The 19,082-nt window shown below is 34.8% G+C and overlaps 1 protein-coding gene across 3 annotated transcripts in view; it reads left to right on the top strand.

The window, feature by feature from the left end:
* Positions 1-19,082, top strand: part of SESTD1 (SEC14 and spectrin domain containing 1) — a 151,364-nt gene that overhangs the window by 97,181 nt on the left and 35,101 nt on the right. For all 3 annotated transcript variants that reach the window (XM_054477411.2, XM_054477412.2, XM_054477414.2), the window contains 3 exons: positions 11,631-11,744; positions 13,650-13,747; positions 16,600-16,655. In XM_054477411.2, coding sequence (XP_054333386.1) covers positions 11,631-11,744; positions 13,650-13,747; positions 16,600-16,655 — 268 coding nt within the window. The remainder of the gene's footprint in view (positions 1-11,630; positions 11,745-13,649; positions 13,748-16,599; positions 16,656-19,082) is intronic.

Below are 19,082 nucleotides of genomic sequence, written 5' to 3'. Positions count from 1 at the left end.
GCAAACAATTATTTGCCTTTATTCTTTTTTTTTTTTTTTTTTTTTGAGACGGAGCCTTGCTCTGTTGCCCAGGCTGTAGTGCAGTGGCGCAATCTTGGCTCACTGCAACCTCCACCTCCCAGGTTCAAGCGATTCTCCTGCCTCAGCCTCCCGAGTAGCTGAGATTACAGGCATGCACCACCACACCCAGCTAATTTTTTTGGATTTTTTTTTTTTTTTTTTTACTAGAGACGAGGTTTCACCATGTTGGCCAGGCTGATCTCGAACTCCTACCTTGTGATCAGCCTGCCTCGGCCTCCCAAAGTGCTAGGATTACAGACATGAGCCACCGTGCCCAGCCTATTTGCCTTTATTCTAAACAGAATCTACGAGTTAACTTCTACTTCTACAGAGCTTAATACCTACTGATCAGTCTATAGAGAGTCAATCAAAGATACAAACCCACCACTGCATGAAAGAACACCCAGTAATAATGTCTGCCTGTTTCCGAGATTTAGGTAGTTTTTCTAATAGATGAATTTTATTTTTTATAGGAGGATATTTTGTAAAACTTGATTTTGGATATCAGTGACATACTGCATTGATCACTGCAAGATAATATAAGCTGTTTCTTGAAGTTTGATATTTTAATATCAAACTAAATATCAGTCTCTCTTTAAACTTTGTATTCCAAGCCGAGAGCAACATTATTTAGCATTTTCCTACATCATTTTCTAAATTGTTCCAGAGGATTTATATCCTTAATGGAGGAATCATATTTTAATACTATCTTTTAAAAAATATGTTGTTTTTTTTTTTACTTATATTAATTTGAAAACTTTCAGATATTAGTTGACTAGTTTGGGAGATTTGTCAGTTGCTCAGATTTATCACTCAGCTGGAAATCATAGTCAGTTTGGTGGCTTTCTCTATTAAACAATTTCTAATAAACCACTGGTGAATAACAAACCATAAGAGTCACTGATAATTGATATGTGACAACTTAAGGAGAATAAGGATGATAATCCTATAAATTTGCCTCAAGACAATTATTACTAAATGTGTAAATTGTACTCGTTTCATAAAATTGTTATGTGGCATATCAAGATGTCTTTAGTACACTAAAAATAATGGTAAAAAACATAGTATGCAGTGTGATGAAATCAAATTTGGTTCTTCATTTTTGGAGAATAAAAGACTTTACACATTCAAAGAGTTATCTACCAGTCCAGGACTGCAAACTTTTTCTCATATATAGTTGCTTAAAAAGAAATACGAAAATTAGAAAAACAAGCCAGCTAGGTTTTTAAAAAGTATAAAAGTTAAAATTTCAAATATCAGGTCATGAAAATAGCTTTTCCTCTCTATTTTTGATGGCATAATACCTTTTTTTTTTTTTTTTTTTGAGACGGAGTCTCGCTCTGTTGCCAGGCTGGAATGCAGTGGCATGATCTTGGCTCCCTGCAACCTCCACCTCCTGGGTTTAAGCGATTCTTCTGCCTCAGCCTCCTGAGTAGCTGGGACTACAGGCATGTGCCACCACGCCCAGCAAATTTTTGTATTTTTAGTAGAGACGGTTTCACCACGTTGGCCAGGATGGTCTCGATCTCTTGACATCGTGATCCGCTTGCCTCGGCCTCCCAACATAATACCATTTTGAATGTGATGTATATGCAATCTTAAAATTCAACATGAAAGGTAACTTTATAAATGATTTGTGATGAATCATTGTATTTTACATAACTGTTTCTAAATTAACTGAAGATCCTTAATGTCATTTGTTAGGTGGGAAAAATACAAATTGGTCTTACATTTTTATCTTGGTGTAATATGTTATTTAAGGCCAGGAGCAATGGCCCACACCTGTAATCCCAACACTTTGGGAGGCTGAGATGGCAGGATTACTTGAGCCCAGGAGTTTGGAACCAGCCTGGGCAACATAATGAGAACCTTTCTCTACAAAAAAATTTTTAAAAAATAGCTAGGTATGGTGGTGCACACCTGTGTTCCTAGTTACTAGGAAGGCTGAGAAGGGAGGATCACTTGAGCCGAAGAGTCAAGGTGCAGTGGCCCTTCAGCCTGGGTGCCAGAGAGAGACCCTGTCTCTAAAAAAAAAATAATTGTTTAAGGTGTGTTACTATGAAGTTTGCTTTAATTTAGTATTTTGTAATACTAATAATTAAGTAAATCCTTTTTAAAAAATTAAAATGAGCTTATTATATATACTACTTCATTATGTTCTGCAAAAAAAAGTAGAATGATATGGAGAGTGTATGAGATTTTCATAACTGGGAAATAGTGATTTAGAGAGTCACAATAGGCTAGTCTAAAGAAATGCTGGACACTTGGAAAATTTACTCTTTTAAATATTTTCTGGGAAATGAAACTGTTGAGTTTGTGGTTCCATCTTCTTCACAGGCAATGAATTGTTTGATTTTTAAAGAAGGTTTGTCTTTAAGTTAGAATATGATGTTTCTATCAGTTGGTCACTTAATTAGAACAGGTGACAATGTCAATAAATATTTGAAAGAAGATTTTGCAGAAGAAAATAATTAACCATATAATTTTTAAATTAATATAATCTAATATAATTATATATATTTGTGCCATTTTGTACTTTTACATATTTGTGCTCTAATTCACGGTGTTATTTCTTACTCATTAATCACTTCACTGAAGATTTTCAAAGCTTTTTTTGTAGCTTTGGAAAATATTTCTTTAGAATTTTCAGCAACTGTGTCATTGTTTCTTCGTTTTCATATTTAGAATCATAGGATGAAAATGAATTATACATAATACCTGTGATCTCAATATGATTTTGAGGGGGAATCTTTTCTAATTTTGTTCTTACTTTTAGTTGATGATTGCTTTCTGAGGCTGGACTTTAAAAAATTTTGATTATGGGCTGGGCACAGTGGCTCACGCCTGTAATCCCAGCACTTGGGGAGGCTGAGGCAGGTGGATCACCTGAAGTCGGGAGTTCAAGACCAGCCTGGCCAAAATGGTGAAACCTCATCTTTACTAAAAAAATAGAAAAACTAGCTGGGCGTGATGGTGGGCACCTGTAATCCCAGCTGCTTGGGAGGCTGAGGCAGGAGAATTGCTTGAACCTGGGAGTTGGAGGTTGCAGTGAGCTGAGATCATGCTATTGCACTCCAGTCTGGGTGACAAGAGCAAAACTCTCAAAAAAATTTTTTTTCATTATGTTTCTTTCTTTGTTTTTTTCTTCTTTGCCAGGTAATAGAACATTTCCCATAAGATAAAACTGATCCTTTGGTTTGCATTGCTTCATATTTAAACTTTCATATAGGTTTGCTATCTATGAAAATTTAGTGGTCTCTTCAAGGGCTGTAACAGAAAGGAATATAGGAAGCCCTACCAGTATTTTGTGATTTAAAAAGCTGTAATGAAACAATTTGTAGAAAATCACCTAGTCTGGGATTCCTAATCTTGTTTTGTTGCATTACCCTGAAATGTGTTAGTTTTCTCTGTTTTCTTCATGTTGAGTTTTTGCTTTTCAAACATCTGGAAATCTCTACACAGTTTTCCTTTTTCAGCATTCCAGTTCTACTTCAGGCCTAAATCCCGCCCTGCAAATGGTTTCTTACTTTTGCTTGCGCATTTGAATTTGCTCTTCACAAGCAAATTCACAGCAGTGAAATCACACCCTTCTGTGATGTTTGCCATCATTGGAGTGGAGTTGAATTGTCTGTTTATTCAAACTTGGTTTGTCCTCTGGGAAGCAGTTGTCTGTTATTTATATGTTGTGTCCTGGTAAGTGGTGTAATTTTCCAAAAGCAGGTGGACAGTTTTTCACCTTTGTAAACAGAGTGTATTTTTGCAGTGCACTGGAAGGAGGGATTCTCTTTCCTCTTACACATGCTGATCCTGACCCACTTTATAAAGGTGATTGTTAGGCAAAAAGCGTATGCATAGAATAAGATGTTTCCTACTATTGCACACTCTTAAATGTCTTTTCCCTTCATTCTTTTTCTAAAAGAATGTTTCTAGTAAAATGGAAACATTTATTGCTCTTTAGCCAGCCTACTCTGCCCTTTCTCCTCACTCTTAAACAAAAATGAGATTATTGCAGTGGAAACTGAGATGTTTCATCACAGTAGATAGTACTGTAAGTAGTCAATTGGAAATTACTGTGATTGTGAGTCTGCCGATTGTTCAAACTGTTGCTTTTCCCCCACATATGTTATTTAACTTTGAGATACCTTTGGTGTTGATACAATTCTGTATGTCTACATGGCAGGGCTACTGTTTTAACTTTTAATAGCCACCAGTGAATTTTATAAGAATATGGATTGTATAAAATGTTTTATAATAATGGAGAAAATGAGTTTTCTGTAGCTCTCCATAATTGTGTCCTTCCCTTATTTAAAACTATTTTGCATAGGTAAAAACATAATAGCAGTAATCTTGGTCAATATTTTTAAAAAAATTATTTTGATTAAAGGATAATATACTCTTAAATATGTGTTATGTCATAAAAGAAGGTGAATCTGTACTGTTTACATTTAAGTTGATTTTAGGAAAAAGAGCTTTTAAGAGAATTATTCACATGGAAATAAACTTCTGTTATATGTAACTGTTAACTGGAAAATTTCCATGTGGCTCATTAAACTTGAAACATGTTTATCAATGATTTTGGTGCATTTAGGAACTATAAAAGTAGAAAGGAATACATATGGTAAGGCTAACCAGTGTGGATACAAAAGTGACAAGAGCTCTTCATTGGACAAGATAGGTAATATAAGAGAGAGAATGGCCCAAATTAAATGTATCAGATAACAACTCATTAGAATTATGTCCTTTTAGAGCTTAAAGAAACATCATAGATAATTTAATGAAGGTGGCTTCTTCAAAAGATTGGGGAATAGGCTTGGAGTGGTGAATTCCTTTAGATTGTTTTCTACAAAGTTAGTGAATTTGTGGCAGAACTAGGGCACAAACCTGGAATGAATGGCTTCTAGTTTTGTGTGTTTTCAATTGTAAAATAATGGTGTTTTTTCCCTAGTAAAAGGGTTTGGAAATCATTTGGGGTATTCTAGTAAAGCCTTTAGCCCTCTATGCTGTTATGACAAAAGCAGCAATGACATTTAGGGTATTTTCAACAAAGGCCTTAGAACAAAGCAGAAAACTTTATTCTACATCTTGTGCGTTACACAACTGTCTCTGGAATATTGCAGAGAAATATTGCAAAGAAACAAATGAAAAGCTAATTTATTTGCCAGAAGCATATCTTATTCATCCTCATATTCCCAACACTAAAACACACGTATTCTAATAAATAAATTTAGCTCCACTAAATAATGATTGTTAAGTGAATCAATAACACATTATTAAAAATTAAGTTTAATATAAGGGACATCTGTCTGTAACTGTTTGGTTTTATTTCTGGGTCTGTACTGGTATGGTATAAAAATAGTCACATAGACCAATGGAACAGAATAGAGAACCCAGAAATAAGTCATCCTGTGATTTATCATCTTACGATTTTAAATATGAAACAAATCATCCTATGATTCTAAATATGAAAACAAAGAAACAATAACACTGTTACTATGGCCTTATAGTATAGTTTGAAATCAGGTAGTGTGATGCCTCCAGATTTGTTCTTTTTGCTTAGTCTTGGTTTGGCTATACGGGCTCTTTTTTGGTTCCATATGAATTTTAGAATTGTGTTTTCTAATTCTGTGAAGAATGATCGTGGTATTTTGGTGGGGATTATGTTGAATTTGTAGATTGCTTTTGGCAGTATAGGCATTTTCACAATATTGATTCTATTCATCCATGAGCATGGGATGTGTTTCCATTTGTGTCATCTGTGATTTCTTGCAGCAGTGTTTTGTAGTTTGCCTTGTTAGAGGTCTTTTGCCTCCTTGGTTTGGTATATTCCTAAGTATTTTATTTTTTTGCAGCTATTGTAAAAGGAGTAGCAAACAGAAACATAAAGTGGGGAAAGGACACCCTTTTCAACAAATGGTGCTGGGATAATTGGCTAGCCATATGTAGGAGAATGAAACTGGATCCTCATCTCTCACCTTGTACAAAAATCAACTCAAGATAAATTAAGGACTTAAATCTAAGACCTGGAACTATAAAAATTCTAAAAGATAACATTGGAAAAACTCTTTTAGACATTGGCTCAGGCAAAGATTTCATGACCAAGAACCCAAAAGCAAATGCAATAAAAATAAAGATAAATAGCTGGGACCTAATGAAATTGAAGAGCTTTTGTACGGCAAAACGAGCAGTCAGCAGAGTAAACAGACAACCCACAGAGGGGGAGAAAAATCTTCACAATCTATACATCTGATAAAGGACTAATATCCAGAATCTACGATGAACTCAAATCAGCAAGAAAAAAAGCAAACAATCCCATCAAAAAGTAGGCTAAGGACATGAATAGACAATCTCAAGATATACAAATGGCCAACAAACATATAAAAAAATGCTCAACATCACTAATGATTAGGGAAATGCAAATCAATACCACAATGTGATACCACCTTACTCCTGCAAGAATGGCCATAATCAAAAAATCAAAAAACAGATGTTGGCATGAATGCCGTGATCAGGGAACACTTCCGTATGCTGGTGGGAATGTAAACTAGTACAGCCACTATGGAAAACAGTGTGGAGATACCTCAAAGAACTAAAAGTAGAACTACCATTTGATCCAGCAATCCCACTACTGGGTGTCTACCCCGAAGAAAAGAAGTCATTATACGAAAAAGATACTTACACATGCATGTTTATAGCAGCACAATTCACAATTGCAAAATCATAGAGCCAACCCAAGTCCCCATCAATCAATGAGTGGATAAAGAAAGTGTGATATATATATGTGTGTGTGTGTATATATACACACACACACACATATATACATATAAATATACATATATACGTATATACGTATATATACATATATATATATACATGTGATGGACTACTACTCAGCCATAAAAAGGAATGAATTAATGGCATTTACAGCGACCTGCATGAAATTGGAGACTATTATTCTAAGTGAAGTAACTCAGGAATGGAAAAACCAAACATCGTGTGTTCTCACTGATATGCGGGAGCTAAGCTATGAGGACGCAAAGGCATAAGAATGATAAAATAGACTTTGGGGACTTGGGGGAAAGGGTGAGAGGGAAGCAAGGGATAAAAGACTACAAATATGCTGCAGTATATACTGCTCGGGTGATGGGTGCACCCAAATCTCACAAATCACCACTAAAGAAATTACTCATGTAACTAAACACTAACTGTACCCCAGTAACCTATGGAAAATTAAAAATAAATAAGGGACATTTATTTTTAATAAATTGAGAAATAGTGGGATTTCTCAAAAGAGAGATTTTCGTCAGTATTTAAATAGAATAGTATGTTAAATAAGATGCAATTGAAGAGCAAAAAGACCATCCTTACGTTGTGTATTTTTTTTTTGAGACAGAATCTCACTCTGTTGCCCAGACTTGAGTGCAGTGGCACGATCATAGCTCACTGCAGTCTCGAAATCCTGGGCTCAAGCAGTCCTCTTACCTTGGTTGCCCAAATCGTTGGGATTACAAACATGAGCCACCATGCCCAGCCTGCATTTTCAGGAGAGAGTGCTCTTTTCAGATGTGAATTCATGCTCAATTTAGCAAGTAATTTATTTACTCATAGAATAAATATATATTGCTTGGTTTCATTCTTAGTATATATAGTTATATATCTTGTTAATATATTGCTTGACATTTTTGGAGAAAGGAAAAGTTCTTTTCTGGGATCTGATTGTGTTTAATTTCCCTAGTGTGAAAGCCTTTCTGTGGATCCCAAAAAAAGAGTTGTGGGCCAGATGCGATGGCTCACACCTGTAATCCTAGCACTTCAGGAGGCCAGGGCAGGTGGATCACTTGAGGTCAGGAATGTGAGACCAGCCTGGCCAACGTGGTAAAACCCTGTCTCTACTAAAAATACAAAAAAAAATGAGCCGAGCATGGTGGCACGCACCTGTAGTCCCAGCTACTTGGGAGGCTGAGACAGGAGAATCCTTTGAACCTGGGAGGCAGAGACTACAGTGAGCTAGAAATCAGTAATACAGATTGCTGATATGATTGATTATTGATTTCTAGCTTAATTTTGTGATTATATTACATATTCCTTTGAAATTTGCTGAGGCTTTCTTATGCACTAACATACAGTCAAGTTTTAAAATATTTCATACTTCCTTGAAAAGAACATGTAATTCTCTTATTATTGGTTGTGGGATTCTGTATATGTCTATTAAATGCAGCTTTTTAATCTTTAGCTTCTCTTTCTCATATACATTTTTTTTAAGAGACCAAATTGTTTGCCCTATAGAGTTTCCAGTAGTCTGCATATTTCTGCAGGTATCCCTGTGGTATAATTTATATGTGTTTTTATAAGTTGATAGTTGGATTTAGACAGTGATTGGTTTTAGAGTTGATTTCCTTTTTCTAAGGCTCTTCGCAGGTGGTGATGTGTTCCTTGATCATGAGATTTGTAATAGTTGTCTTTTTTGTGATGTTAGCAGCCATTAATGTTCAGTGTCTAGATCTCTTACTTCATTAAAAATTATAAAATGATGATCTAGTTCTATTATTCCTTCTTCATTTACTAGCTGGAATCATTTTATAATGAGAAACTTATTATTTGTCTATCCAGTAATACAGTTTGTATATGAAAAGTGAAATAAATGCTTGTTTCTCTGTATTTGCTGTTCTGTCTCCCTCTCTCCCTCCCTCCCTCCCTCTCTTCCTTCCTTCCTCCCTTCCTTCCTTCCCTTTCTTGTTTCCCTTTCTTCTTTCCCTTCCCTTTTCTTCGGGGGGTTCTCTGTCCCCCAGGCTGGAGTGCAGTGGTGCAATAATAGCTCCCTGCAGCCTAACTCCTGGAAACAAGTGGTCCTTCCGCTTCAGCTTCCCAAGTAGCTGGGACTACAAGTACACACCTTTTTTTTTTTTTTTTTGTAGAGATTGGGTTTTCTTACATTGCCCAGACTGGTCTTAAACTCCTGGTTTCAAGCAATCCTCTTGCCTCGGTCTCCCAAAGTGCTGAGATTACAGGCATGAGCCACCGTGCCCAGTCTCGTTTTCATTATAATAAGTGTGCTCTCTAGCTTAGGCCAATGGTGATTACTTCTTTTGTATCAGTATGCACTCATTGATTTAAGCATATTTAATGTTTCAATTCGTGGCATTTATTATTATTGATGTGTAACTTGTCACATCTTTGGTCAGTGGAAGCCTTTTCACGTCCTTTCGTCACAACCATAGTAGTCTTTGATAGCTTTTTTGATGTCTGGGTAAGATGTTCCAAGCTCACTCATCATGGTGTGATTCCTTTTATTTTATTTTAAAATTCCTATTTTTTTTGACTAATGCTATTTTAACAAAACCTGATTCTTTTTTATGAGAAATGGTACTCAGAGATCACAGTCTGGATGCTAGGAACATACATTTCTACAAAATTGGTCATTATTTCTAAACCTTCCATTGGACACAACTAAAAAATACACATACATATAAGTGTGTGTGAGAGAGAGAGTGAGAGTGTGTGTGTGTTCATTTAAAATGAAATATATTGTGGAGTTTAAACTGATACTTCCAATTTAAAACGAGCACCATAAGGATGCTTTTTCTCTCCCACATCTTCCTTCCTCCCTTGCCAAAAATCCCATTTTCTTAAGGTTGTTGGAGATGACAGAATTATAATATCCCATCTCACTCATTGGCTTTGTTCCTCATCAAGTGATTGCAGAATGGCAATACTAAAACTATCACTAACAGCATGATTACTGAAAACATAAAGAATCTAATGATTCACTTCATTGGTTGTAGGTATTGTTTTCTTATGTCAGTTTTGATAAGTTACACTTTTTAATAGGAATATGTCTATTCTTCTAAGTTTATAGGTATTGGCACAAAATTGTCGTGTCCTTAATGTCTTTTAAACCATTGCTATCAACGAAATTGTATTCTCCTTTATGTTACCATTTTTTATTTGTACTTTGTTTTTCTTGCTTCCTCCTATCAGAAGTTTGTTGATTTCATTAGTCTTTTCAAGAAATAAGTTTTGGCTTTTTTGAGCCCCTGTAATATCTTAATTTATATTTACTTCTGATTTTTCACCTCCTTTCTTCTATTTTCTTTGGACTTATTCTGTCTTTTTCCTCTCCTGACTTCTTAGATGGGTCACTTAGCTCATTATTCACTAGGCTTTGTTTCCTCATATAAATATTTAAGACTATTAATTTCCATTTAATGTATTGTTATCAATAGCAATTTGTTGTACACTCAAATTTGATAGAGTTCATAGTTCTATGAATTTTTCATGCAACGTTTTTGGTATCTTCCTGAGGATGAAATTTGCCCTCTTCTGGCAAAGCAGTCTTGGTAATTTCTCCTTATTTATTGTTGATATTATAACTTCATATACAGTATGGATGTACCTTGTTTTACATACTGTGTCTGTTTCTAAATTTTTCATTTGTCTCTTTCTGAGTTCTTCCACAAGTCCTCCTTAAGTTGTTTTTTAAATTTTTTTAAAGTCAGTTTTATGAGGTATAATTTATGTGAAGTAAAATTCATACTTCAGCATATAGTTTTATGAGATTCGACAAGCACATATAGTCACATAATTTTTGCCATAATCAAGATACAGAAGAGTTCCAAAAATTTCGCACATGCGCTCTGTGGTAGCCCCTTTCACCTTTCTCTCTGTGGTGCTTGCCTTCTCTTCAACTTCAAACTAGTTACAGGTTTCCCTGTAACCTCAGCTTTCTTAGGAGTTATAATTTTGCAGATTGTCTGGCTTTTGTTATTGTGAGAGTGGGAATGATGCTCTTTCCAGCCAGACACATTATTTTTCTTATCAAGTCATTTTAAATAAATTCACATTTTCATATGTCATTTAGTATTAACACTACCATTTGAATATCTTTCTTCCATAGATGTATTTTCTTTTATGTGCATGTGTATCTTCACTGAAGTTTTATTTAGTTCTGCAGTGGTCTCTTAGGTACTTATTTAATTTGTATTTGAAATCTTTTTAAGTTTAGAGTTTAAAGATTAGGATTTTAATATGTACGTTTCAAGTTTATAAATACTCTGATCTTCTAATTTTTACTAAAAATTAAATATTGGCATACGTTATTGTGGGTTATACTCTACAACCGGAGGACTTGTATTGTTTATATGTAATCAAAGGAACATTAGAAAAACTTTAAAATGGACAACTTTTTGATTGCCAGATTTACTCTTCATAGGGCTTATCATTTTAGTGTCCTTAGCTAATTTTAAGATGATGTGAAAATTTTTTATTACTTCATTGTATTAAGGAATTGATTTTTATTACAAAGAAAAAAGATAAAATATTTTTGAAAATATTTCATCTGAACTGCTGGTACCTGTTGTTTTTAAAAATGTGGTATTAGAAAAAGTTTTTGATGAATTTTTATCAGGTATCTATAACTTATTAAATTGGTTTTAAATATTGTATTAAGTAAATGATAATGTGTCATCATGTTGGAAACAATATTGCATATTTTAACCTAATTTTACCTCCTGGTTACTTTCATGGACTTTAATAGTGGGTTACTAAATGTTTCTTTTGTTTTAACCTTTTTATAGGTTATTTTAGTGTCCGCCAACAAATTGACTCGTTATATAGAACCATGCCAATTAACAGAAGATTTTGGTGGGAGTCTCACCTATGATCACATGGACTGGTTAAATAAGAGGCTGGTTGGTATATTACAATGAGATAAAATGTTATTTCATAGAAATAAGATATATTTTGATAACTTTATCATTTTAGTCTATTAAAATATAGATTATTTTTATTTTTACAAAAATGGAGAAATACGTGCATACCACATTATAGCGTAATAGACAAATACTGTGAAGTCAGACTTACTTGATTAGAATCCTGATTCTAGTTGCTATGTGTATGGCCTTCAACAATGCGTTTAATCTTGCCTTGGCCTGATTCCCACATCTGTAATATGGTGATAATAATAGTACCTACCTTTGTGTGATTTTGGGTAAAATGAAATGAATATACATATAAAGCATTTAGAACAGCACCAGACATGATATAGTGGCACTGTATAAGTTTTAGCTATTACTGTTCTGTCATTAGTAGCATCAGTAAAAGTTGTAAAATTTTTAATTAGAATAACAGTAGCATAATTTTTTTTCTTTTTCTTTTTTTTTTTTATTTTCATTTTTTGAGACAGAGTCTTGCTCTGTTGCCCAGGCTGGAGTGCCGTGGTGCAATCTCGGCTCACTGCAACCTCCGCCTCCGGGATTCAAGCAATTCTCCTGCCTCAGCCTCGCGAGTAGCTGGGATTACAGGCACACGCCACCACACCCAGCTAATTTTTGTAGTTTTAGTAGAGACGGGGTTTCACCATGTTGGTCAGGCTGATCTCAAACTCTTGACCTCGTGATCCACCTGCCTTGGCCTTCCAAAGTGCTGGGATTACAGGTGTGAGCCACAGCTCCCAGCCAACAGTAGCATAATTTCTTGAGGTGATCAAGTTGCTATACCATTTTCAGAGGATATTTAAATATTAATTTGAATTATCAACTTGAAGAGCAGTTTGAGAGATTAAGGATTTTCATTTGTGAAAATGTATCATCTTTGGCATTCTAGACTTCTGAAATCTGCAACTCTGTAATTTGATTTTTTTTTATTGAACTACTGAAAGAACAAACATCAGATTAACTCATTTTAGATTAAATGATAATTTTATTGGAGAATAGTGAACTTTTGGTTATCTCTGAATGGATAACTAATTCTATCCACCCAGTTTATTTATTTAGAGACAGGGTCTTGCCCCAGGCTGAAATGCAGTGGCATGATCACCACACACTGCAACCTTTAACTCCTGGGCTCAAGCAGTCCTTCCACCTCAGCCTCTCAAGTAGTTGGGACTGCAAGTGCATGCTACCATGCCTGACGAAGGTTTTATTTTTTGTAGAGATGGAGTCTCCATGTTGCCCAGGCCAGTCATGAACTCCTGGGCTCAAGCAACCCCTCTGCCTTGGCCTCCCAAAATGCTGGGATTACACGCATGAGCTACTGCACCCAGCCTATTTCCACCATATTTAAAAAGTGGTGTCAGTCAAGTGATTGTCCACTTCATTACTTACGTTTAAACAGACTTGCCCAAATTCCTTTTCAGAAATATTTGAAGAAATCATTAAAATTATAAGTAATTTTAAATGCTACATGCATGTATATAACAACTATTATATGAAACCAACATGTGTTGGTGATAGAATAACAAAGAAGTGTTCTGTAACTGTTATTAGAGACTTAGCATGTTCTAAATTACATGTATGTAGTTAGAGCTGTAATCAATGCAGATGTTTCTCAAACACGTATCTGAATGGAGAATGAAGATAATTTATTGATGTATTTAAATTTTAAAAGTTATTTATCCATGATACTATTCATTGCTTTAGGAAACAGTTTTGTCTTCTCTTGTGTACATTGTTGTGCTCTGGTGGTAGAATTGCACTAACTGCCGGGGAAGGAAAACAAATCCTAGCTGGCCAATTCTGTTGCTCTTAACTGACAATCCTTATTACATATTAATTTTTAAGACTGTTCTTAGTATGTTAATAAAACTCATATTGTAGGTTTTTGAGAAGTTTACAAAGGAATCTACATCATTATTAGATGAACTTGCTTTGATTAACAATGGAAGTGATAAAGGAAATCAGCAAGAGAAAGAAAGGTAGGTGGCTAGTGGCATGCAATTATATCCTTGCAAAACTGTAATTATTCTGATAAAAGATACCTCTATTGTTAATGCAAGCTAAAAGAACTACAGTAAAAAAAGTCTTCATTCAATCAAAATTGATGTACAATATTCATGAGAATTTGAATTTGCTTTACATGTAAAACGTATTGGTTTGAATCAAAGTTTCTTCACAAAAGCCTTTTTTTTTTTTTTTTTTGAGACGGAGTCTCGCTCTGTCACCCAGGCTGGAGTGCAGTGGCGCGATCTCGGCATACTGCAAGCTCCGCCTCCTGGGTTCATGCCATTCTCCTGCCTCAGCATCTCCAGTAGCTGGGACTACAGGCGTCTGCCACCTCGCCCGGCTAATTTTTTGTATTTTTAGTAGAGACGGGGTTTCACTGTGTTAGCCAGGATGGTCTCGATCTCCTGACCTTGTGATCTGCCCGTCTCGGCCTCCCAAAGTGCTGGGATTACAGGCGTGAGCCACTGCACCCGGCCCATTTTTAAATTAATAGTAATGTATTTACTTTTTTCTGACACTATGTAAAATGTTTCAAGAACATGTTTTCAAAAGAAACAATTTTCTACCTTTTTAGAGTTATCTTCTTTCCTGGTTAAGAATATGAAAAAAGTTGCAGTTTGAAATACAATTATTATAACCTTATTTGAATACATTAGCACTTAAATGTCTAGCTTATAGAACTTTTTCTGTTCTTGTAAAATATGTGATATTCATGAATTCCACTTGGGGAATTTAGTGTTTTATGACATGCAATGAAGTAATAGTTGAGTTGTATTATCTGAATGTAACTACCTAGATTTATCATGTTAACAGATGTCCCTTGATCTTTACAACCTTGTCAGCTTTCACTTTTCTGTTGGTAGACCAAGTCCCCCTCCTCAGATAAAAAGCACTTTAGCAAGCAAATTAACTATTCAGGCCACTTGATTATTACTGGTCACTAAAAAGTAATTTTTCATTGGGAAATGTGGAAGAATCCTTGTGTTCCCTGTCATCCGATCTGTCTCCTTTGAATCTGACCTTGAAGATACAGTGGAACCTTAATAAAATGCTTGTTGTTATTCCATGAATCCAAATATAGTCACATATCAAGTTTTCGAGTGTCAGATCATAGTTTTAACACAAAATCTTGATTAAAACAAACTGTGAAAACAAATGGTTTGAATGTAAATCTGATTAAAGTCACCACAAGCAGTTAGGAATGTTTCTATCCTACAGATGCCGTATAAAAATGTAAAATTATGAAATTTTGTATATGTATATAAATATGTGATTGTGTGTCTGTAGATATCACACACATATATGCTGTGGTTTAGGAAATGAAAATATCATGAGTTACTTGATGAAAATTAGCTGGACTTCTTTGCTTTCTGAATAGCCATCAGAGTAAGTTTGATGTTTCTTAGTTATATTCCTTGGGAAAGACATCCCATGTTGGTGCCTAAATGAGTCCATGATCAAAGAGTTTGATGCTGTTGACTGTATTTCCCTCTTTGAGAATGACTGTGAATATTGCAGATTACAGGTTCTGAAGAAGCAGTGCAGCAAAGAAACCTGTTTAATTGCTTCCGTAAAACATATCTTGTTCAGGCTGGGCACGGTGGCTCATGCCTGTAATCCCAGCACTTTAGGAGGACAAGGTGGGTGGATCACAAGGTCAGGAGATCAAGACCATCCTGGCCAACATGGTGAAACCCCATCTCTACTAAAAATACAAAAATTAGCCAGGCGTCGTGGCACGCGCCTGTAGTCCCAGCTACTCGGGGCTGAGGCAGGAGAATCCCTTGAGCCTGGGAGGCGGAGTTTGTAGTGAGCCGAGATCACGCCGCTGCACTCTAGCCTGGGTGACACAGCAAGACTCCGTCTCAAAAAAAAAAAAACAAAAAAACAAAAAGAAAAGAAAAACCATATCTTGTTCAGTGTTTTGGGAAACACTTTGGAAAGTCCTGGTTTCCATGACTACATGAAATATCAAAATCTTGTATTTGCCAGTTCCTCCTCAAGGAACTGATGTGTTATTGCTTAGTTTCCTTTAAACCCCAGATCCCAGATAATAGAGTCCCTCCTCTTGCAAATTTTTATCAACTGTCTTTTTTTTTTTCAACCTTCGTTATGTCAATCCTCAGGAAGCATCTGAGGGCCTAGATCCATTGACAAAAAGTGAAAAATTTAGCACGAGACCAGTCAGTTACAGCAGCAAGGTCCTTGTCCCCTTTCTTTCCTTCATCTTTTCTTTCCTGTAATAAAGGCAGATGTCCATCTGCACAAGAAGTATGATTAGGGAAGAGAGTACAACTGCTAGGAGACACACACACACACACACACACACACCGGAATATAAGACAGAATAACACACACACACACACACACACACACACACACCGGAATATAAGACAGAATATTCACAGCTGTCAAAGATTGCTGTAGGTAAATAAAGTTTTGACTGGAGGATGGCTGCATGCATTTTTTAATGTTACATTTCTGGGTTACTATATGGCAAACTTCATTTTGAAACAAATACTCATTGGATAAATACTAAATGGACTTTGATATATATGAAATAATATTATGACTAAAAACAGTAAACTATATTTTTCTAAGTAGTTATTTTATGATTTATTACGTTGGTATTTCTCTGGCTACTAGTATTTACTTTTCCCTAATGGGCTTCCTTATGCTTGAGAGAAGTTAGCATGGTAGGATGGTATGCTTCGGATTTTCATACTTTTGTGCCCCTGTTTTGTTTTTTTATATGTAAAGGAATTTTTAAAGTTACCTTGATAGAAATATGCCTTTTGAAAATTACTCCTTTGGTATTTTCCAGGTCTGTGGATTTAAACTTTCTTCCGTCGGTTGATCCTGAAACGGTTCTTCAGACAGGTAAGATTTAAAAAATATTTGTGATAATAATCCAGTAAAACAATTGGATTGATTGGTTCATTAAATAAACATGAATTCAGCATGAATGTGGTACATGTGGAAGGAACTCAAGGGGAAATTTTTGAGGACCAGGGACTGGTTTTGTGGAAGACAGTTTTTCTGTGGACTGGGTGAGGGTTGGTTTCAGGATAAAACTGTTCCACCTCAGATCATCAGGCATTAGGCTCTTACAAGGAGCACGCAACCTGGATCCCTCGCGTGCATAGTTCACAATAGGGTTTGTGCTCCTATGAGAATCTGATGCCGCCACTGATCTGACAGGTGGCAGAGCTCAGGTAGTAATGCTTGCTGGCCTGCCACTCACCTCCTGCTGTGTGGCCCAGGGTGGGGGTGGGGGGAACCCCAGCTTTATAATATTTTTAAAAATTCATAATAATCTCTCTCTTAATTTGGATTTATTATCTATAAAATGAAGATAAAAATTTTTATTTCACAGGGTTGCTATGAGAATTATTGAACACTCCTTATGTGCCAGACATTGTGTTTATGTATTTTTATTTTTCATTCTCCTAACAAGCCTTTGAGATAATTAGTATTATTTTATCTATTTTGTGCTGGAGGAAGCCAAGGCTTAGCAATAGAAAATGACTTGCCTAAGATCAAGTAACTATTAAGCTCTCTCTCCATAGCTAAATCCAAAGCCAAAGCTCTACTGTTTTATAATCATCAATGTAAAAACACTTATCACCTTGCAAAGCCTTGCACATAGTGCTGCCTGATATGTATATTCCAACCCATATATCTCTAGTAGCAGTTTCACAAACTCTAGGAGAATCAAATTGTAATTTTTTCCAATTGAAATACCTCAATTTTATTTCTAATTTTTTTTAATAATAGCTCATAATTCTAATCCTACTGTGTGCCATATACTGTCTGAGCACTTTACGTATGTTAACTCATTTCAGTCCTGTGAAATAGATACTATTGTCATTCCAATTTTAAGATGGGAAAGCTGAAGCATAAAAAGGTTAAGTAACTTATATAGGTTACATAGCTAGTAAATGCTGGAGCTGGGACTTGGACCTAGGCAGTTTGATTTCAAAGCATGCTCTTTGAAATCATTATGCTATGCTGCTTCTCTAATGAAAATGATATGGACAAGGAAAATATTCAGGGTGACAATTGTCAAAGTAGAAAAAAATAAATGTATTCTGATATTCATAGCTTTTATGAATATATAAAAAGACTTTGCACAAACCTTTAAAACAGTTATTTTTTCAATTATAAAATGTAATAAATAATAAAGAAGTAAATTCTGAATATATTTGTTGTATTGATTCAGGTGTCCTAAGTTCTTCCAGTATGATATACAACTTATTTTGTTAGAGAACAAAGAAATACTTGTAATCTCTGAATTATTATATATTTAGCAGGTACAGTAGACTGTCAGTAAAAATACTGCTCTAGATTTAAAACTTAATTCCATATATATGTTTTAACAGCTTGAAAGCTTTTTATTTTAATTCATTGAATTAAGAAGCTTTTATAATTTCTATTTTAAATTTAGTTTTATATGCTACTAGGTCCTATTTTATATGCTATTAACTTTTAAAGTAAGTATTGAAAGAGAGTATAAAACGAAGAGGTTTAGAACAATCATGGGTACTTTTAGAAATCAGAAATACCTCCAAACCATAATAAAAATTCAGTTGCTATATATTGAAAGCCATTTAAATTTAGGATATTATTCTAAATAAGGAAGAGAATTTAAATATGTGTATTGTTTTGATGCCTGAATATTAGTCACAAAAACAATTTTTACCTTATTTACTTTTAAAATTATTTAGTATCTACAGCTTTAGTTGTTGCACATTCTACAATTGTAGTTTCTCATGTATGAGTGGATTTTCTACATGAGTTTGCTGTAATTGAGTCACATTCATTGCAGTTCTAACACTAGTATGGCCTGTTATTATTCACAGTTAATATATTGTGAAGATTCTTATAACTAGAGATTATATAAATATTATTTTGTACTTGTAATAAAAACTTTCTCCCTTTAATCATTCATTTGTTATACTGTCACCTTTTTTTTAAATGCTGTGATTGAGAATATGGATTAATACTGAAATCCTACAACATATTACTTGGATTAGTACCATCAGATGGAAATCCCACAGTATAATTTTGCTCTACAGGGAAATAGGATTGTTTGGCACAGTATCCTGAGTAGTGAATTCACCAATAACAAAAATGTGATTGATAGAAAAAATATATAAACCATATATATGCCATATTTAATATGTAGTATAGTATTTCTGTGGTGTGTATATGATATATGATATAGCATTTTAATATACTATCTAGTTTACATAATATATATGTACACACACATACATATACATATTAATATGTGCAGTTTTCCTA

This window comes from Pongo pygmaeus, chromosome 11, assembly GCF_028885625.2.
Source record: "Pongo pygmaeus isolate AG05252 chromosome 11, NHGRI_mPonPyg2-v2.0_pri, whole genome shotgun sequence".
In the NCBI taxonomy this organism is placed as follows: Eukaryota; Metazoa; Chordata; class Mammalia; order Primates; family Hominidae; genus Pongo; species Pongo pygmaeus.
Note: the sequence above shows the minus strand (reverse complement) of the source record. Positions and strands in the feature narration are given on the sequence as shown.